This window comes from Arachis hypogaea, chromosome 11, assembly GCF_003086295.3.
Source record: "Arachis hypogaea cultivar Tifrunner chromosome 11, arahy.Tifrunner.gnm2.J5K5, whole genome shotgun sequence".
Classification (NCBI taxonomy): Eukaryota; Viridiplantae; Streptophyta; class Magnoliopsida; order Fabales; family Fabaceae; genus Arachis; species Arachis hypogaea.
In genome coordinates this window covers 41,955,034-41,977,176 of record NC_092046.1, presented here as the reverse complement: position 1 = coordinate 41,977,176, position 22,143 = coordinate 41,955,034, and the positions used below count along the sequence as shown (strand labels likewise).

Genomic DNA, 22,143 nt, shown 5'->3' with positions numbered 1-22,143 from the left:
TGTTTAGTTCCAGTTCTTGTGTCCCTTAGTCTAAGTACTAGTTGTTCATTGCTTTGATTCAAGCCTATTCACATTTCTCGTGTTCAATCTCAAAACACCAAGAGAACTCCTAACCAATGATGTGCATCTTAGGGCAACTCCTAGGGAGAACGACTCGGGACTAGTACTCTCGATTATTGATTTGAATTGTGGACACACATTTTCTTTGTTTGATGTGTTATAGCTGTTGGTTTAGACTATACTCACGACGGAATTTATTGGTAAAAATTCTATACCGACAAAATAATACGCATCAAAATGGCGCCGATGCCGGGGAGTTGCATATGTGTGCCATGTTGTTGGTTAGTGTAAATATGTTGATATGTGAATACTTACATTTTTCTGTCTTGATTGTTTGCTAGCTCAATTGTTAGTTAGGATTAATCCTTGTTTAGTGCATTTTGTTGTCATAAGCTCTATGCCTCTTTTATTGAATGACGCGTTCACTACCAGATCCGAGCTTAGCTACTTTTGATCCCGAAATTGAGAGAACTTTACTCCATATTAGGCAAGCTCGGCGTCGGTTGGCCTTTGGAGGTGGTGAAAGGGTTCCTACCAATTCACCAACCCTATCCGAGGTTAAATCGAAAGCGTCATTCGAAGAAGGAATGATATACTCTTCCATTGATACTACTAATACCTCTTCCATTAACTTAGCTAGGTACTGATACTATGGCCGTTCCACGGAGAGTCACTCTTAAGGAGGTCGGTGCTCCGGACTTTGTTCTTCAACCGCTTCAAGTGCGTCATCCGGAGTTGAATGCTAATTTTGAGCTTAAGACCGCTTGGATTAATCTTCTACCCAAGTTTCATGGGCTCTCCACCCAAGATCCTATTAGACACCTCAGAGATTTTCAAGGTGTATGTTCAACAACAAGACGGGAGGGTTCCGATGAGGTTGCTATTTGGTTGTTTGCCTTCCCATTCTCACTTGAGGGAAGAGCCAAAGAGTGGTTCTACACTTTGCCCGATGAGATTGTCAGTGATTGGAATTTGCTTCGAATGGAGTTCTTAGATAAATTCTTTTCTCCGAAAGTGACGGATAGATTGAGGAAAGAGATTTCATGCATTGTCCAAGGTGAAATGGAAACTCTATACGAGTATTGGGAAAGGTTTCGGAGACTTCTTGACTCATGCCCTCACCATATGATTGACACTCTAGTGTTGATTAGCTATTTTTGCCAAGGAATGAAACCACAAGACAAGATCCTTTTGGATGCTTCAAGAAATGGTTCCTTAACAAAGTATAGAACGGCAGAGGAAGCATGGCAACTAATCACCGATTTGGCCGAGTCCACCCAACATGCTAGACAAAGAAACCATCATCCAAGAGCCATAAATGAAGTTTCTTCTAGTGGTGAGACCGCCGCCCTTACCAAGACCTTGGGAGAAATGACAAACATTCTCAAGCAACTCCAACTCAATCAACAACAACCTCCACCTCCTCAACAACAACTAAGTCAACAATTGGTCCCCCAAAGAGTGTGCGGAATTTTCTCTTGTTACTCCCATTACACCGATGAATGCCCAAACCTCCAAGAGGATAATACCTTGGTGGCTACTAATGCCTACTATAATCGTCCAAACCAAGGGTATCATCAACAAAGAGGCAACTATAATCAAGGGGGTAATTATAATCAAGGTTGGCAAGATAATTCCAACCAAGGATGGAGGGACAACTATAATCAAGGAGGAAGGGACAATGGCGGGAACTAAAGGTGGAACAACAACCACCAACAAAACCGATACCAACAAAACCCTCCATATCAACACCAAAACCAAGGCAAACCATACCAAGCCTACCAAGCACCTCATCAAAGGCAAGCACCACAACCCAACCAACCACAATCCCCCCAAATTACTTACCCTTCTTCTTCTTCCAACCAAGACGAGACCATCCGCTCTCTCATTCAAGGACAAAAAGAGTTTCAAGCCTCGATTAGCTCTAGCATTAATGGTCTCACCTCTACCATCCAAGCCTTTCTTTTCTGCATAGAATCAACCTCTACCTCTAATATTCAACCCTAAAGCTCGAGTGAACTACCTTCTCAACCCATACCCAACCCCAAGGGTAGCATCAATGCCACCACCTTGAGGTTCGGAACCAAATTACAAGAGAGGAGTGAGCCAAGCCCAAAAGAGGTCACTCAAGATGAGGATGTGGTTGAAGTAGAAGAAGTCGAAGAGGAGGATGAGGTACAAGAGGAAGTAGAAGACGTGATTGCTCAACCAAGGGGTGAAATTCCTAAGGATGGAAATGTCTTGCAAGAAGCTACTCCAATTCCTTTTCCCACATTGGCAAGGAAGACCAAGAAGCAAGTTGAGTTGGACCCCAAAATGGTGGAGATATTCAAGAAAGTTGAGGTAACCATTCCTCTCTTTGCTTCTATCCACTAAGTACCTAAATATGCCAAGTTTCTAAAGGACTTATGCATGAACAAGCAGAGAATTCATGATTTAGAAACCATTCCATTGGGGAGCTCAATTTCCGCTTTAATGGGTGATATACCGGAGAAGTGTGGCAACCCCGGTCCTTGCCTAGTCACTTGCACCATAGATGGGGTACAATTTGTTGACTGCATGTGTGATCTTGGTGCTTGTGTGAGCATCATGTCTTTGTCCATTTATGAGGTCTTAAAGCTTCCACCATTGAAACGGTTGGCCGCCCGGTTTGTTTTGGCGGACAAAAGCATAATTTCTGTGGTAGGTATTACGGAGGATGTTCTAGTGAGTATAAAAGGGTTCGTCTTCCCAATTGATTTCCATATTCTCAAGATGCCCCCTAGTGACACCGGTAGGACATCATCTATTTTTCTTGGGAGGCCATTCTTGAAGATCTCCCGGTTCAAATTGGATGCGTTTTCGGGTACTGGTGCACGAAATCACAATCACACTTTTGCAATTCCGCACAACTAACCAGCAAGTGCACTGGGTCGTCCAAGTAATACCTTACGTGAGTAAAGGTTGATCCCACGGAGATTGTCGGCTTGAAGCAAGCTATGGTTATCTTGTAAATCTTAGTCAAGATATCAGTAATAATTCTTAGTTTTAATAGTAAAAAGTAAAAGAACATGGATTAAATAATACTTGCTATGCAGTAATGGAGAACAGGTTGGGGTTTTGGAGATGCTCTGTCTTCTGAATCTCTACTTTCTGACTGCCTTCTTCTTCACGCACGCAAGGCTCCTTCCATGGTAAGCTGTATGTTGGTGGATCACCGTTGTCAATGGCTACCATCCGTCCTCTCAGTGAAAATGGTCCAACTGCGCTGTCACCGCACGACTAATCATCTGTCGGTTCTCACTCATGTCGGAATAGGATCCATTGATCCTTTTGCGTCTGTCACTACGTCCAACACTCACGAGTTTGAAGCTCATCACAGTCATCCCATCCTAAATCCTACTTAGAATACCACAGACAAGGTTTAGACGTTCCGAATCTCAAGAATGCTGCCAATTAGTTCTAGCTTATACCACGAAGACTCAGATCTGAACCAGGAGGCTAAGAGATATGCACTCCATCTAAGGTAGAACGGAGGTGGTTGTCAGGCACGCATTCATAGGTTAAGAATGGTGATGAGTGTCACAGATCATCACATTCATCAAGTTGAAGTGCGAATGAATATCTTAGAATAGAAACAAGCGTGATTGAATAGAAAACAGAAATAATTGCATTAATCCATCAAGACACAGCAGAGCTCCTCACCCCCAACCATGGGGTTTAGGGACTCATATCATAGAAGATACAAAATTCAGATGTAAAAATGTCATGAGATACAAAATAAATCACTAAAAGTGGTTTTTATAATAAACTAGTGACCTAGGGTTACAGAAAATGAGTAAGCTAGGATAGTTAGAGTAGAAATCCACTTCTGGGACCCACTTGGTGAGTGCTTGGGCTGAGCATTGAAGCTTTCACATGTAGAGACTTTTCTTGGAGTTAAATGCCAGCTTTTGTGCCAGTTTGGGCGTTTAACTCTAGCTTTTATGCCAGTTCTGGCGTTTAACGCCAGAATAGGGTAGAAAATTGGCTTTTAAACGCCATTTTGCGTCCTCAAAACTCGAGAAAAGTATGGACTATTATATATTGCTGGAAAGCCCAGGATGTCTACTTTCCAACACAATTGAGAGCGCGCCAATTGGGCTTCTGTAGCCCGAGAAAATCCATTTCGAGTGCAGGAGGGTCAGAATCCAACAGCATCTGCAGTCCTTTTTCAGCCTCTGAATCAGATTTTTTCTCAGGTCCCTCAATTTCAGCCAGAAAATACCTGAAATCACAGAAAAACATACAAACTCATAGTAAAGTCCAAAAATATGATTTTTGAATAAAAACTAATAAAAACATAATATAAACAAACTAGAATATACTAAAAACATACTAAAAACAATACCAAAAAGCGTATAAATTATCCGCTCATCACAACACCAAACTTAAATTGTTGCTTGTCCCCAAGCAACTAAAAACAAAATAGGATAAATAGAAGAGAATATACTATAAATCCCATAATATCAATGAAACTTAGTTCAAATTAGATGAGTGGGGCTAGTAGCTTTTTGCTTCTGAACAGTTTTGGCATCTCACTTTTTCCTTTGAAGTTCAGAATGATTGGCATCTATAGGAACTCAGAATTCAGATAGTGTTATTGATTCTCCTAGTACAGTATGTTGATTCTTGAACACAGTTACTTTATGAGTCTTGGTCGTGGCCCTAAGCACTTTGTTTTCCAGTATTACCACCAGATACATAAATGCCACAGACACATAACTGGGTGAACCTTTTCAGATTGTGACTTAGCTTTGCTAAAGTACCCAATTAGAGGTGTCCAGAGTTCTTAAGCACACTCTTTTTGCTTTGGATCACGACTTTAACCACTCAGTCTCAAGCTTTTCACTTGGACCTTCATGCCACAAGCACATGGTTAGGGACGGCTTGATTTAGTCGCTTAGGTCAGGATTTTATTCCTTTGAGCCCTCCTATCCATTAATGCTCAAAGCCTTAGATCCTTTTTACCCTTGCCTTTTGGTTTAAAGGGATATTGGCTTTTTCTGCTTGCTTTTTCTTTTTCTTTCTTTTTTTTTAATTTTCGCCACTTTTTTTCGCAAGCTTTGTTATTCACTGCTTTTTCTTGCTTCAAGAATTAATTTTTATGATTTTTCAGATCATCAATAATATTTTTCTTTTTCCATCATTTTTTCAAGACCCAACAAATTTAACATTCACAACTTCACTATCAAAAATATGCACTGTTTAAGCATTCATTCAGAAGACAAGAAATATTGCCACCACATCAAAATAATTAAACTAATTTCAAGATAGAATCTGAAATTCATGTACTTCTTGTTCTTTTGTAATTAGGCACATTTTTCATTTAAGAGAGGTGAAGGATTTATAGGACACTCATAACTTTAAGGTATAGACTCTAATTTTTATTAATCATAAGGAAATTAGACATAAAATAAACATAAAGGCAGACCCATAATAATAAAAATAAGGAAATTAAAAATATAAAAATAAATGACTCTTAAAATAGAACTATACTAATAAAATTTATCACAGATTTAGGACTTAACAACCTTTGTTTTGGGAAATGGATGCTCCTTCAATTTGTGGGGTGTCTGGTTCCTCAAGGGAGAGCTTCTAGCGCTTCAACTCCTGTAGCTCGCGCCCTTGCTTTTCCTGTTCCTTAAGCAGCTTGCAGAGCATGCTATTTTGATTTTGTTGTTCTTCCTTAAGTTGCTCCATAGCTTCTTGCAGCTTTGTGACATATGCTTCTAGGTGGGTCCAGTAGTCAATTTGAGGAATTTCTGGGAGGAATTCCTGCGCCCTCCTTTCGATGGAGTTATCTTGCACTTGTTGTCCTTCCATTGACTTCTTGATGATTGGGCGTTCGACTGGGATGAATTCATCTACTCCCATCTTCACTCCAGCATCTTTACACAGCAAAGAGATTAAGCTTGGGTAAGCTAATTTGGCTTCAGTGGAGTTCTTATTTGCAATTGTGTAAATTTCACAAGAAATCAGATGAGGAATCTCCACTTTGTTTCCCAGCGTAATACAATGAATCATCACTGCCCTTTTTACAGTGACCTCAGAGCGGTTGCTAGTGGGCAGTATAGAATGCCCAATAAAGTCCAACCAGCCTCTAGCGATTGGTTTGAGATCTCCTCTCTTGAGTTGGTTTAGGACACCTTTTGTTTTGGTTATCCATTTAGTTTCAGGGAGGCATATGTCCTCTAGAACTTGGTCCAACCCCTTATCTACTCTCACCATTCTCCTATTAAAGGATTCTGGATCATCTTGCAGTTGAGGCAGTTTGAAGACCTCTCTTATTTTGTTCAGGTGGAAGTAAATAATCCTTCCTCTGACCATCATTCGAAAGGTACGAAAGGCGGTTCCAGTTATTCTCTGCTTATCTGTCAGCCACATATTTGAGTAAAATTCCTGAACTATGTTTCTCCCCACCTTTGTCTCAGGATTAGCTAGAATTTCTCAGCCTCTGTTTCGAATCTGCTCTTGGATCTCCGGATATTCGTCTTCTTTCAGATCGAATTTAACTTCCGGGATCACTGACCTCAGACCCATTATTTTGTGGTAATGGTTTGCATGTTCTTTGGTTAAGAACCTCTCTTGATTCCAAAGACTCTTTGGAGTATTCTCTTTCTTGCCTCTTGAATTGGTTTGTTTTCCCGTAGGGGTCATGATCTTAATGAGTCTTAGCTCGGTGATCACAGAAAAACACACCAAACTTAGAGGTTTGCTTGTCCTCAAGCAAAAGAAAGGAAATGAGAGGAGTATGAGGAGAGTCAGATTCGAATGGTGGAGAGATGGGGATGGCCGAATGTGTATTTTTAATTGGAGGGGGGATTTCAAAAATTTTTAAAAAAATATGATAGAGAGATATGATTGGAAGAAAATTGAATTATGATATGAAAAGGATGAGATTTTAAAATTCAAAAGATATGAAAAAGATATAAAGAAGTTAAATCTGAAAATTTGTTGATGCATCTAGGAATTAAAAGAAGATATGATGAGTTGGAAAAGATTTGGAAAGGAATTGAAAAGATAAATGAGTTTTTGAAAAAGATTTGGAAGAGATTTTGAAAGAAAATTAAAAATAATTTAGAAAATCATTAAGTTTTTGAAAATTGAATTTGAGAGATGGAGATTCGTAACATGTTTATGCAGAAAATTATGGATTTAAACATGAAAATTTGAAAAAAATTGAAGTGAAAATGAAATTACCTCCCCAGTCTGTTCTGGCGTTAAACGCCCAGAACGGTATCCATTCTGGCGTTTAACGCCCACTTGTTGGCCAATTTGGGCGTTTAACGCCAAGCCAGGTACCCTGGCTGGCATTAAACGCCAGAAATCTTTTATCACTGGGCATTTTTCTAAACGCCCAGGATGCTGCAACTCTGGCGTTAAACGCCCAAAATGGTACCTTTACTGGCGTTAAACGCTCAGAATGGTACCCATTCCGGTGTTTAATGCCGAAAATGGTATCTTTACTGGCGTTAAACGCCCAGAATGGTACCCATTCTGGCGTTTAACGCCCAAAACACCCCTTACTGTCATTTTCATGCCAGTAAGCTCATTTTCTCTGCTTTATGCTCTGAATCCTTCTATAACTTTGTGTAATCCTGCAATTGATAATTAACCTTGAACATACTTTATATCAAACTCCTATAATTATTATTTAAATAACAAATGCATTATGCTAATGGCTGGGTTGCCTCCCAGCAAGCGCTTCTTTATTGTCTTTAGCTGGACTTTACTGAGCTTTTTAATCTAGTCTCAGTTTTGAGCATTCTTGCTCGACATTGCTTTCAAGATAATACTTTACTCTCTGTCCATTAACAATGAACTTCTTGTCAGAGTTAATATCCTGAAGCTCTATATATCCATATGGTGACACACTTGTGATCACATATGGTCCCCTCCATCGGGATTTTAATTTCCCAGGGAACAATCTGAGCCTAGAGTTGAATAGCAGAACTTTCTGTCCTGGTTCAAAGACTCTGGCTGACAGTTTCTTGTCATGCCATCTTTTTGCTTTCCCCTTGTAAATTTTTGCATTTTCGAAAGCATTGAGTTTGAATTCCTCTAGCTCATTCAACTGGAGCAGTCTTTTCTCTCCAGCTAATTTGGCATCAAGGTTTAGGAATTTGGTTGCCCAGTAGGCCTTGTGTTCCAGTTTCACGGGCAGGTGATAGGCTTTTCCATACACAAGCTGGTATGGAGAAGTCCCTATAGGAGTTTTGAATGCAGTTCTGTATGCCCATAGAGCATCATCCAGACTCCTTGCCCAATCCTTTCTACGGGTACTTACAGTCTGTTCCAAGATTCGTTTCAGTTCTCTATTTGAGACTTCAACCTGCCCATTTGTCTGTGGATGAGATGGAATTGCCACTTTGTGGTTAATTCTATATCGGATCAGAGCAGAGTCAAGCTGTTTATTGCAGAAATGAGTTTCTCCATCACTGATTAGTATTCTGGGGACACCAAATCTGCTGAAGATATGCTTCTGGAGGAACTTTAGCACAGTCTTAGTATCATTAGTGGGTGTGGCAATTGCCTCTACCCATTTAGATACATAGTCTACCGCCACCAAAATGTAAGTGTTTGAGTATGATGGTGGGAAAGGACCCATGAAGTCAATACCCCATACATCAAACAACTCAATCTCTAAGATCCCTTGTTGAGGTATGGCATAACCATGAGGCAAGTTACCAGCTCTCTGGCAACTGTCACAGTTACGCACAAACTCTCGGGAATCTCTATAGAGAGTAGGCCAGTAGAAGCCACATTGGAGGACCTTAGTGGCTGTTCGCTCACCTCCGAAATGTCCTCCATATTGTGATCCATGGCAATGCCATAGGATCTTCCGTGCCTCCTCTCTAGGCACGCATCTGCGAATTATTACGTCTGTATATCTTTTAAAGAGATATGGTTCATCCCACAAGTAGTACTTCGCATCAGAAATTAGTTTTTTCGTTTGCTGCCTGCTGTACTCCTTGGGAATAAATCTCACAGCTTTATAGTTTGCAATGTCTGTAAACCATGGTGTTTCCTGAATGGCAAAGAGTTGCTCTTCCGAAAAAATCTCAGAGATCTCAGTAGGAGGGAGGGACGCCCCTGCTACTGGTTCTATCCGGGACAGGTGATCAGCTACCTGGTTCTCTATCCCTTTCTTGTCTCTTATTTCTATATCAAACTCCTGCAGAAATAACACCCATCTTATAAGCCTGGATTTTGAATCTTGCTTTGTGAGTAGATATTTAAGAGCAGCATGGTCAGTATACACAATCACTTTTGATCCTACTAAATAGGATCTAAAGTTGTCAATGGCATAAACCACTGCAAGCAACTCTTTTTCTATGGTTGTGTAATTTTTCTGTGCGTCATTTAGAATACGGCTGGCATAGTAAATGACGTGCAAAAGCTTGTTATGCCTCTGTCCTAATACTGCACCAATAGCATGGTCACTGGCATTACACATTAGCTCGAATGGTAATGTCCAGTCTGGTGCAGAAATGACAGGTGCTGTGACCAGCTTAGCTTTCAGTGTCTCGAAGGCCTGCAAACACTCTGTGTCAAAGACAAATGGTGTATCAGCAGCTAGCAGATTACTCAGAGGTTTTGTGATTTTTGAAAAATCTTTTATAAACCTCTTGTAGAATCCTGCATGTCCCAAAAAGCTTCTGGTTGCCTTAACATTGACAGGTGGTGGTAATTTTTCGATCACCTCTACCTTAGCTTGATCCACCTCTATTCCCCTGTTCGAAATTTTGTGTCTAAGGACAATTCCTTCAGTCACCATGAAGTGACATTTCTCCCAGTTTAAAACCAGGTTAGTCTCTTAGCACCTTTTCAGAACAAGTGCTAGATGGTCAAGACAGGAGCTGAAAGAGTCCCCAAATACTGAGAAGTCATCCATGAAGACTTTTAGAAATTTCTCTACCATATCAGAGAAGATAGAGAGCATGCACCTCTGAAAGGTTGCAGGTGCATTGCACAAACCAAAAGGCATTCTTCTGTAGGCAAATACTCCAGATGGACATGTGAATGCTGTTTTCTCTTGGTCTTGAGGATCTACTGCAATCTGGTTATAGCCTGAATAGCCATCCAAAAAGCAGTAGTATTCATGACGTGCTAGTCTCTCTAACATCTGGTCTATGAATGGTAAAGGAAAATGATCATTTCTGGTGGCTGTATTGAGCCTTCTGTAGTCAATACACATACGCCACCCTGTAACTGTCCTTGTAGGGACCAGTTCATTTTTTTCATTATGAATCACTGTCATTCCCCCCTTCTTTCGGACGACTTGGACAGGGCTCACCCAGGGGCTATCAGAGATAGGATAAATAATCCCAACCTCAAGTAATTTAGTGACCTCTTTCTGCACCACTTCCTTCATGGCTGGATTTAACCGCCGCTGTGGTTGAACCACTGGCTTAGCATCATCCTCCAATAGGATCTTGTGCATGCATCTGGCTGGGCTAATGCCCTTAAGGTCACTTATGGACCACCCAAGAGCTGTCTTGTGTGTCCTTAGCACCTGAAGTAGTGCTTTTTCTTCCTGTGGCTCTAAGACAGAGCTTATGATCACAGGAAAAGTGTCATCTTTTCCTAGAAATGCATATTTCAGGGATGGTGGTAGTGGTTTGAGCTCGAGTTTAGGAGGTCTCTCCTCTTCCTGAGGAGTTTTCAGAGGTTCTTTTCTTGTCTCTGGTTCCGCCAGATCAGGCTGAACATCTTTAAAGATGTCCTCTAGCTCTGATTCGAGATTCTCTATCAATATTGATCTCTTCTACCAAAGAGTCAATAATATCAGCGCTCATGCAATCATTTGATGCGTCTGGATGCTACATAGCTTTGACAGCATTTAACTTGAACTCATCCTCATTGACTCTCAGGGTCACTTCTCCTTTTTGTACATCAATGAGAGTTCGTCCAGTTGCTAGGAAAGGTCTTCCTAGAATGAGAGTTGCACTCTTGTGCTCCTCCATTTCCAGCACTACAAAGTCCGTGGGAAAGGCAAATGGCCCAACCTTGACAATCATGTCCTCAATTATGCCTGATGGATATTTAATGGAGCCATCAGCAAGTTGGAGGCATATTCGGATTGGTTTGACTTCTTCAGTCAAGCCAAGCTTTCTGATAGTGGATGCACGTATCAGGTTGATACTTGCCCCAAGGTCACATAGAGCTGTCTTGGTACAAGAACCCTCTAATGTGCATGGTATCATAAAGCTTCCCGGATCTTTAAGCTTCTATGGTAAGCTTTTCAGAATGACTGCACTGCATTCTTCAGTGAGGAAAACTTTTTCAGTCTCTCTCCAAACCTTCTTATGACTTAAGATCTCTTTCATGAATTTAGCATAAGATGATATTTGCTCAAGTGCCTTTGCAAACGGGATTTTTATTTCAAGAGTCCTGAAATAGTCTGCAAAATGGGCAAATTGTTTATCCTGTTCTGCTTGGTGGAGTTTCTGAGGATAAGGCATCTTGGCATTGTATTCCTCAACCTTAGTTGCTGCAGGTTTATTTCTTACAGAGGTGGTTAAGGAAGCCTTCTTAGGAGGGTTACAATCAGCACTTGCAAGTGTCTGATCCTTCATTGGCGTTTGAACGCCAGGATTAGGGGTTGGATGGGCGTTTAACGCCAATTTTCTACCCTTTTCTGGCGTTTGAATGGCAGAACTGGGCATGGAATGGGCATTCAACGCCAGTTTTTCACCCTTTTCTGGCGTTTCAACGCCAGAAGTGAGCATCCACTGGGCGTTTGATGCTAGTTTTTCACCCTTTTGTGGCGTTTGAACGCCAGAATTATTCCTCTCTGGGCTCTTACTGTCCTCAGAGGGATTATCCTCTGTCAGTTGTTCCTTTCTTGGCTTTCTGCTACCTTGAGCTGAATTATTCAATGTCTTCCCGCTCCTCAGCTGAACAACTTGACATTCTTCTATTATCTGTTTAGATAGCTGCTGTCTTGTCTGATTCAATTGTGCTTCCATATTCTTGTTAGCATTTTTAGTGTCTTAGAGCATCTCTTTAAATTCTGTTAATTGTTTTGTCATAAGGAGCAATTGCTGATTAAGTACAACAACTTGTTCTTGAGGACTAGGATCAGTAGACACTGCCCTAGCCTCTTCTTTTATGGAGGACTCACTGCTTGAGTACAGATGTTGATTTCTAGCAACTGTATCAATGAGTTCTTGAGCTTCTTCAATTGTCTTTCTCATATGTATAGATCCACTGGCTGAGTGGTCTAAAGACATCTGAGCTCTTTCTGTAAGCCCGTAGTAGAAGATGTCTAACTGCACCCACTCTGAAAATATTTCAGAGGGGCATTTCCTCAGCATCCCTCTGTACCTCTCCCAGGCATTATAAAGGGATTCATTATCCTCTTGTTTAAAGCCTTGGATGTCCAGCCTTAGCTGTGTCATCCTCTTTGGAGGGAAAAATTGATTCAAGAATTTGTCTGATAACTGTTTCCATGTTCTTATGCTTACTGTGGGTTGGTTACTTAACCACCTTTTAGCTTGATCCTTTACAGCAAATGGAAACAGTATTAATCTGTAGACATCCTGATCTACATCCTTATCATATACGGTGTCAGCAATTTGTAAAAACTGTACCAGAAACTCAGTAGGTTCTTCTTGTGAAAGACCGAAATACTGGCAATTTTGCTGCACCATGATAATGAGCTGAGGGTTTAGTTCAAAACTGCTGGCTCTTATGGGGGGTATGCAGATACTACTCCCATATGCAGCAGTAGTGGGGTTAGCATATGACCCCAGAGTCCTTCTGGACTGTTCATTTTCACTTAGGTCCATGATGGAGAAAGGGAGATGACGTGGATTGGAAATAAAATATATTTTTTGTTTTTTTTTAAATACCTAAAATAAAATAAAGTAAAATAAATATAAAATTAAATATAAATTCAAAAATTAGAAAAATAAAAAGGAAAATAGAAAACTAAAACAATTAATTAATTAAAAAGATTTGAAAAAGGTGTGATATTAAAATTTGAGATTAGAAAAGATAAGATAAGGTTTTGAAAAAGATATGGTGTTTGAAAAAGATTTGAATTTTGAAATTTTAAAAACTAAGATATCATAGAATAAAAAAAATTTAAGATAGAAATCTCAATTTTTAAAAGTAGAATCCGAGAATTCAATTAAAATAAGGAGAAACAATATTTTTGAATTTAATGAGGGAAGAAAAAAACAATAAAATGACACCAAACTTAGAAATTTTAGATCAAGAAAGAACCAAGAACATGCAAATTCGAAAAAATGAAGGAAAATAAAAGCATGCAATTAACACCAAACTTAAAATGTGAAACTAAACTCAAATAAAAGACTCAAATTTAGTGACTCTAAACCAACAAAAATAAATTATTCCTAATCAAAGCAACAAGATAAACCGTTATTTGTCCAAACTCGATCAATCCCCAGCAACGGCACCAAAAATTCGGTGCACGAAATCACAATCACACTTTTGGAACTCCGCACAACTAACCAGCAAGTGCACTGGGTCGTCCAAGTAATACCTTACGTGAGTAAGGGTCGATTCCACAGAGATTGTCAGCTTGAAGCAAGCTATGGTTATCTTGTAAATCTTAGTCAGGATATCAGTAATAATTCTTAGTTTTAATAGTAAAAAGTAAAAGAACATGGATTAAATAATACTTGCTATGCAGTAATGGAGAACAAGTTGGGATTTTGGAGAAGCTCTGTCTTCTGAATCTCTACTTTCTGACTGCCTTCATCTTCACGCACGAAAGGCTCCTTCCATGGCAAGCTGTATGTTGGTGGATCATCGTTGTCAATAGCTACCATCCGTCCTCTCAGTGAAAATGGTCCAAATGCGCTGTCACCGCACGGCTAATCATCTGTCGATTCTCACTCATGTCGGAATAGGATCTATTGATCCTTTTGCGTCTATCACTACGCCCAACACTCGCGAGTTTGAAGCTCATCACAGTTATCCCATCCTAGATCCTACTCAGAATACCACAGACAAGGTTTAGACGTTCCGGATCTCAGGAATGCTGCCAATTAGTTCTAGCTTATACCACGAAGACTCTTATCTGAACCAAGAGGCTAAGAGATATGAACTCAATCTAAGGTAGAACGGAGGTGGTTGTCAGGCATGCATTCATAGGTTGAGAATGCTGATGAGTGTCACAGATCATCACATTCATCAAGTTGAAGTGCGAATGAATATCTTAGAATAGAAACAAGCGTGATTGAATAAAAAACAGAAATAATTGCATCAATCCATCAAGACACAACAGAGGTCCTCACCCCTAACCATGGGGTTTAGAGACTCATGCCGTAGAAGATACAAAATTCAGATGTAAAAATGACATGAGATACAAAATGAATCACTAAAAGTGGTTTTTATAATAAACTAGTGACCTAGGGTTACAGAAAATGAGTAAGCTAGGATAGTTAGTGTAGAAATCCACTTCTGGGGCCCACTTGGTGTGTGCTTGGACTTAGCATTAAAGCTTTCACATGTAGAGACTTTTCTTGGAGCTAAACGCCAGCTTTTGTACCAGTTTGGGCGTTTAACTCCAGCTTTTATGCCAGTTCTGGCGTTTAACGCCAGAATAGGGTAGAAAGTTAGCGTTTAAACGCCATTTTGCGTCCTCAAAACTCGAGCAAAGTATGGACTATTATACATTTCTGGAAAACCCAGGATGTCTACTTTCTAACGCAATTGAGAGTGTGCCAATTGGGCTTCTGTAGCCCGAGAAAATACATTTCGAGTGCAGGAGGGTCAGAATCCAACAGCATCTGCAGTCCTTTTTCAGCCTCTGAATCAGATTTTTGCTCAGGTCCCTCAATTTCATCCAGAAAATACCTGAAATCACAGAAAAACACACAAACTCATAGTAAAGTCCAGAAATATAATTTTTGAATAAAAACTAATAAAAACATAATAAAAACTAACTAGAATATACTAAAAACATACTAAAACAATGCCAAAAAGCGTATAAATTATCCGCTCATCAGGTACCTACTCGTTTGAGATCGATGGAAGAGAAGTGAGCTTTAATCTTGATGAAGCCATGAGACATCCACCGGAGGATCATTCTATCTTCCGGTGCAATTTGATTGATAATGTTGTGGCTGAAGCCCGCTAAAGAACTGATGATTGATGGTTTAGAATTCAGAATAAATTTCCGTTGCAAGTATAGTTTCTAAACCGAGCAATCAACCTTTCTTACAAAAGTTTTGGTTGTCACAAGTAACAAACCCTTTTTTAAATTGATAACCGAAGTATTTAAACCTCGAGTCGTCTTCTCAAGGAACTGCAGGGAGGTATGTTCTTATTATTGGTTATGAATTTTGTAAATTGGGGGTTTTGAAAGTAAGGAACAAGTATTTTAAATGACAAGTAAAATAAATAAATAACTGTAAAATAAACTCTTGGTAAGGTATAAAAATTCGGAAGTCCTATCCCAGTTACTCCTATGAGAATGGAAGTTAATCCCACTTAGTTAACCCTTATGAAAGCAAGGGAAAGTCAAGTGAACTAATTAGTTAGATTCCCAAGTCCTAGCCAACTCCTAAGGAAAGACTAGAGTTAGTGGAATACCAGTCAATTTAGCCGACATAACAACCAATCACGGATAGTTGATAACTCAACAGCTTCCAGTTAATCAATTAAAGCCAATAACATAAAAAACTAAATAAGAATCAATGATTTAAAATACCTCAATTGCATTAATAAGAGAAAATCAATCTAAACATAAAGAGTTCATAAGCAAATTTGGCAACATAAGTAATTAAATGAGAGCATTAAAGTATCTGAAAGTAAAAGAGAAATACAAAGTAAAAGAAATATTGAACCTGATGAAGAGTTGAAATTCTAAATCCTTTAAGAGGATAACTAATCCTAAAACCTAAGAGAGAGGAGAGAACCTCTCTCTCTAAAAACTACATCTAAACTATGAAAAGTGAATAATTGAAGACATCCTCATGAATGGATCCATTCCCCCACTTTATAACCTCTAATCTCTGCTTTCTGTACCTGGATCTGGGCCAAAAAAGGCTTCAGAAATCGTTGGGAGTATTTTCTGTATTTTCTGGTGCGTGGCATCTGTCACGCGTCCGCGTGGGTCACGCGGTCGCATCATCTGGAGTTTTCCTTATCACGCGTTCGCTTCGGTCACGCGTACACATCATCTGTGTTCTGCTCATGGCATGCGTCTGCGTCAGTCACGCGTTTGCGTCGCTCCCTTTTCGCGCTGGGCATGCGACCGCATCGTCCATGCGTTCGCGTCGCTGCCAGTTTCTTCAAAAACTCCATTTCGTTCTTTCCTTCCATTTTTGTATGTTTTCTTTCCATCCTTTAAGTTATTCCTACCTTAGAAGATTTGAAACTTCTCAACACACAAATCACGGCATCGAATGGTAATAAAGGGTAATTAAATAAATAATTTCAAAGCATAGGAAACATATATTTCACATATATCACATAATAAGGAAGGGAAAGTGAAACCATGCAATTTACATGAATAAATGGGTGAAGGATTGAATAAATCTCTTGAATTGAGCACAAAATATATCATAAAATATGGGTTTATCACCCGCCAAGATGATATTGATGGAAAGAGTATGATTCAAGACTCAAGTGTGGGGAGTTCCCATGTATGTGAAGAAGATGCCCTACCACCTCCGGTGCCACCGGATGACCAAGTGCCGAGTCATGCACCAAGTGTGGATTTGAAGCCACTCCCAACCCACCTAAAATATGCCTTTCTTGAGGAGAACCAAAAGTTCCCGGTGATAATTGCAAGGGAACTTATCTCCAAACAAGAGGAGAAGTTGCTTAATGTCTTGAGGAGGAACAAGAAGGCCATTGGGTGGAGCTTGGCAGACTTAGTTGGCATTAGCCCCCAAGTATGTGAACACCGAAATTTCTTAGAAGAAGGAGCCAAACCAATTTGACAACCTCAAAGGCATCTAAATCCTACCATTCTAGAGGTTTGAAGAAGGAGGTCACCCGGTTATTGGAAGCCGACATTATGTATCCGATTTTGGATAGTGAGTGGGTGAGCCCCATGCAAGTGGTTCCAAAGAAATTCGGTGTTACTACGATCAAGAATGCATATGGGGAGCTTATAGCCACAAGGGTTCAAAATTCATGGAGAGTGTGTATCGACTATCGGTGTTTGAACTTGGCTATTAGGAAGGATCATTTCCCATTGCAGTTCATCGATCAAATGCTTGATCGCCTATGCGGTAAATCTCATTACTGTTTCTTAGATGGCTATTCTGGTTATTTTCAAATCCACACTGCTCCCGAAGACCAAGAAAAAACAACCTTCACATGCCCTTTTGGAACGTATGCGTACAAAAGAATGCCATTTAGCTTGTGCAACGCACCGGCTATGTTCCAAAGGTGTATGATGAGTATATTTACGGATCTTTTAGAGCAATGCATGGAGGTATTCATGGAAGATTTTAGTGTTTATGGGGACTCTTTTGAACTTTGCTTGGACAACCTTGCAAAAGTATTAGAGAGGTGTACTAAATCAAACCTTGTGCTAAATTTTGAGAAATGTCATTTTATGGTGAGGCAAGGTATTGTTTTAGGGCACATTGTCTCTAATGATGGTATTTCTGTGGATCCAGCAAAGGTCAATGTTATTTCTAGTTTGCCTTACCCCTCTTCTGTGAGGGAAGTCCGTGCTTTTCTTGGACATGCAGGTTTTTACCGGCGTTTCATTAAGGACTTTAGTAAGGTGGCACTACCTCTCTCTCGATTGTTGTAAAAGGATGTGGAATTTGATTTGAGTGAAGAGTGCATGGAGGCATTCGACAAACTCAAAATGGCTTTGACCCAAGCTCTCATTATAAGAAGGCCTGACAGGAGTAGGCCATTCGAAACCATGTGTGATGCATCAAACTATGCGGTGGGAGCGATGCTAGCTCAGCGCGAGGGTAAAATTTCTTATGTCATTGCCTACACCTTTAAGACTTTAAATGGAGCCCAGTCCAACCATACTACTACCGAGAAGGAACTGTTAGCAATTGTTTTTGCCTTGGATAAATTCCAGGCTTATTTACTTGGCTCCAATGTAGTAGTATATTCGGACCATGCGGCATTGAAATATTTGTTGGCCAAGAAGGAATCCAAACCAAGGTTGATCCGATGGGTATTGCTTTTGCAAGAATTTTACCTAGAGATAAAAGATAGGAGTGGTTCGCAAAATCTAGTGGCGGACCACTTGAGTCGCCTTGAGCACACAAAGGGCGATTCCACTCCTATCAATGATACATTTCCTCTTGAGGGCTTGCTAGCAATATCCGAGGTGATCCCTTGGTATGCACCTATTGCCAATTACTTGGTTTCTCGCACCTTTCCTCCCGATTTCTCTCAACATCAAAAGGATAAGCTTAAAAGCGAATCCAAATATTATGTATGGGATGACCAATACTTGTGGAGATGTGGTGCCGATCAAATAGTTAGGAGGTGCATACCACAATCCGAGCATCAATCTATTTTGGAGGCTTGCCACTCTTCCGAGGGTGGTGGCCACTTTGGTCCTCAAAGGACGGCTCGGAAGGTCTTGGATTGCGGATTTTGGTGACCTACACTTTTCAAAGATGCATCTCTCTTTTGTAACTCTTGTCCACAATGCCTTAGGTTTGAAATATCTCTAAGAAGAATGAGATACCCAACAAACAATATTGTTTTGCAAAACTTTTTATGTTTAGGGTATTGACTTCATGGGGTCCTTTCCAAATTCTAATAGTTTCATGTATATTCTGCTAGCTGTTGACTATGTTTTCAAGTGGGTGGAGGTAATTCCCACCCGAAAAGATGATGCTAATGTGGTTCTTTCTTTTGTTTGAAATAACATCATTTGCCGCTTTGGATCACCACGAGCAATTGTGAGTGATCAAGGCTCGCATTTTTGTGACAAAAGGATGACAGGTTTAATGAAGATGTATAGCATCATCCATAAAGTGGCCACGGCATATCACCCACAAACAAATGGCCAAGCCGAGGTCTCCAACCGGGAAATCAAGCGCATATTGAAAAAGGTTGTGAAGCCTCATAGGAAGGATTGGAGTTCTAAGCTCGGAGATGCGCTTTAGGCTTACCGGACGGCGTATAAAACGCCAATTGGTATGAGTCCATTCCGGTTAGTCTATGGGAAGGCTTGCCATCTCCCGGTGGAGATAAAACATATAGCGTATTGGGCTGTAAAAGAATGCAACACAAGATTTGGGGTTAGATTTGAAAGGAAGTTACAGTTAGTGGAGCTTGAGTGCCTTCAATTGGAAGCCTATGAGAATTCAAGGCTTTACAAGGAGAAGATGAAGGTGGTGCATGATAGAAATACTAAAAAGTGAGAGTTTAGGGCTGGGGAGCTAGTCCTCCTCTATAATTCTAGGTTAAGAATGATGCCTGGCAAGTTGAGATCAAGGTGGGAAGGTCCTTATAGAGTAGAGAAAGCTAAGCCATATAGGGTCTACCACCTAAGAAACCCTTCAAGCCCCCAATATCTTCAAAGTTAATGGTCACCATCTGAAGCTATACCATCGAGAGAAGATGAAAAGAAACAAAGAGGTTGAGGTGTTCCTTCTTGACGACGCACCCGAAGGCGAGGATATTTGAGCTCATGATCGTCCAACTTAAGGACGTTAAAGAAAAGTGCTAGGTGGGAGACACCCCACCATGGTATGATCTTCCTTTGTATATAGCTCCTTGCATATAGCTTTTTGAGTCTTTGTGCTTTTGTGATTGCTTGATTTGTGAGTTTGTTCATGGTATAATTGCTTTTTGCTTGATTTTTGTGTTAAATTGCTTATGACGAGTCCATTGATAATTGTTTGAGTGAATTGAGATGTTGAAGAAATGCTTAAGGTTAAGTGTTACATGAGATTTTTGATGTTTTTGACTTCTTTAGCATGCATTACTACCAATATGTGCTATAATTTCCCCTCCTCGTGTTTAAAAAAAAAAGGCATCCACGCGCAAGCGTGCTGTACGCGTACGCGTCGGCACGGTTTCACAACTCTTGGTACTAAACCCAGAGAGTTGTGGCTACTTTGTGCCCATTTTGTGCCAAAGGCACAATTGCGACCCACACATAAGCGTAGGTGATGCTTGCACGTCCCTTGTCATTTCGCACACCCACGCGTAAGCGTGAGCGACGCGTACGCGTCGGTTGTGAATTTTGGACTCCCTGGTACAAAAATCAGAGAGTTATGCCCACTTTATGCCTACTTTGTGCCAGCCGACCCACGCGTATGCGTGATAAACGCGTACGCGTCGATTGTGCTGCATGCCACTCCTCGTACAAAAACCCGAGAGTTGGTCCTACTTTGTGCCACCTTTGTGCGCAAGGCACAATTCTGCCCACGCGTGCGCGTCACCTGACGCGTACGCGTCCCCCTCTCTTTTCTGCAACCCACGCGTGCGCGTGGGGGACGCTTACGCGTCACCTCCCTTCTCTATCCATCCACGCGTATGCGTAGAGCGCGCGCACGCGTCGCATCCTAGACGCAACTAATGCACATTACGCGCCATGTTCTATTTCCTTTTCCTTTTCAAGTTTCCTCTTCCACTCTCTTCTTCCATCACTTCTTCTATCTTCTTCCATCACCCTACCACCCTTGTCTCCGGCCACTCCACTAGCGACCACCACCACCGCCTCCGGCGGCCCCATACTTTCTCTCTCCTCTCTTTCCCTTCCCTCTCCTCTCATATTTTTCACCTACACTCAACCTTGCTCTCTTTCTCTTCTCAAGGTTCACTCCTACTCCTTCTTCCTTCTTGTCTCTTATCCTAAATTTTCTTTCTCTTACTAGTTGCATTCAGTTTCTTTTTTCTTCTCTTCTTAGTTGCATTTTTATTGATTGGTTCTTGCTTGTTTGCTTTCTTTCTTTTCATATTTTCCATGGGTGTTGAACATTAAGTTTTCTCTTGCTTTGATGGATCATTTTGATGTCTCTTGCTTCCTTTGTGACTATGCGGTATTGTGTTGTTGACTGGTATTCCATTTGGGATTGTATTTGTTGGAATTTTTCATACTTGCTTATTGTTTGAATATTGCACACTAAGTATTTGTTGAAAGGCACCTATACCATTTTAGTTCAATTTTTACTTTGTGCTCTCAACTTGGTGCCTCTTCTTCATCCACTTGCCTTTTTTTTATGCATTGAGCCTATTTTGCCTCTTGTTTACTATTCTTATGCTCATTACCCATGACTTGCTTCATTATTATTGATGCTTGAGTTTATCCTTCTCATGCCTTATTGCATGCCTTACTCACTCTTGCATCCCACGCTAAGTGTTATGACCCATGCTTTTATTATTGTCTTGATCACATGTTACAGTTGTCATGTCCTCAAGACGCATTATTCTTTTTGGGCATTACTTTTTTCTTGCATGTTATTTTCTATGTGTTGATTCTGTGGGTTTAATGTTTCCTCTTTTCCTTCCTTTTTTAGGATGGCCACCAAGAAAGGCAAGGAGAAGGCGTCGAAGAAATCGGCAACAAGAAGGGCACCCCAAAAATCAACCTCCAAGGCGCACCCTACACTAGGAGCTAAGCCTCACTCAAGGAAGGCGAAGCCAATTGTTCATATTGATGACCAAGAGAAGGGCAATCCGACAAGGGACCCCACAAGGTTTCCCAACCGCTTTTGTAAGCTCATGTTTCCCGCTATAGTTGAGAGGAACTATCATTCTGAGCATCTACTCGCCCCACCGGACCATATTATTCAGTATGTGATGCCCCGCATTGAGCGGCGGCAATGGAAATTTCTAATGCAGAGACCACAGGAGGCCAACCTTTCTTGGGTGGTGGAGTTCTACACCAACTACCACTCCCCTTCTCTTTAGTCAGTATATGTGCGCCAGAAGCAAGTCCCGGTTTTGAAAGAGGCTATTCAGCGAGTGCTTGATGTTTTCCCGGTACCGGAGGAAACAGATGGTTACCAAAAGGTCCTACATCAGCGGTATGAATTTGAGTTTGATTGGGACTCGATCCTTCGGGTCATTGCCCAACCAGAGACATTTTGGACCCAAGGGAGACTCAGGATGCGACCTAAGTGCATTGACGCACGC

The 22,143-nt window shown here is 40.8% G+C and overlaps 1 protein-coding gene across 1 annotated transcript; it reads left to right on the top strand.

Moving 5' to 3' along the window:
• Positions 1 to 711: 711 nt before the first annotated feature.
• LOC140176098 (uncharacterized) lies at positions 712 to 21,918 on the top strand. Its single transcript, XM_072205971.1, has 4 exons — positions 712 to 1,631; positions 2,070 to 2,403; positions 2,485 to 2,905; positions 21,746 to 21,918. Exons 1-4 carry the CDS (start codon positions 712 to 714, stop codon positions 21,916 to 21,918), a joined length of 1,848 nt encoding a protein of 615 aa, XP_072062072.1.
• Positions 21,919 to 22,143: the final 225 nt, after the last annotated feature.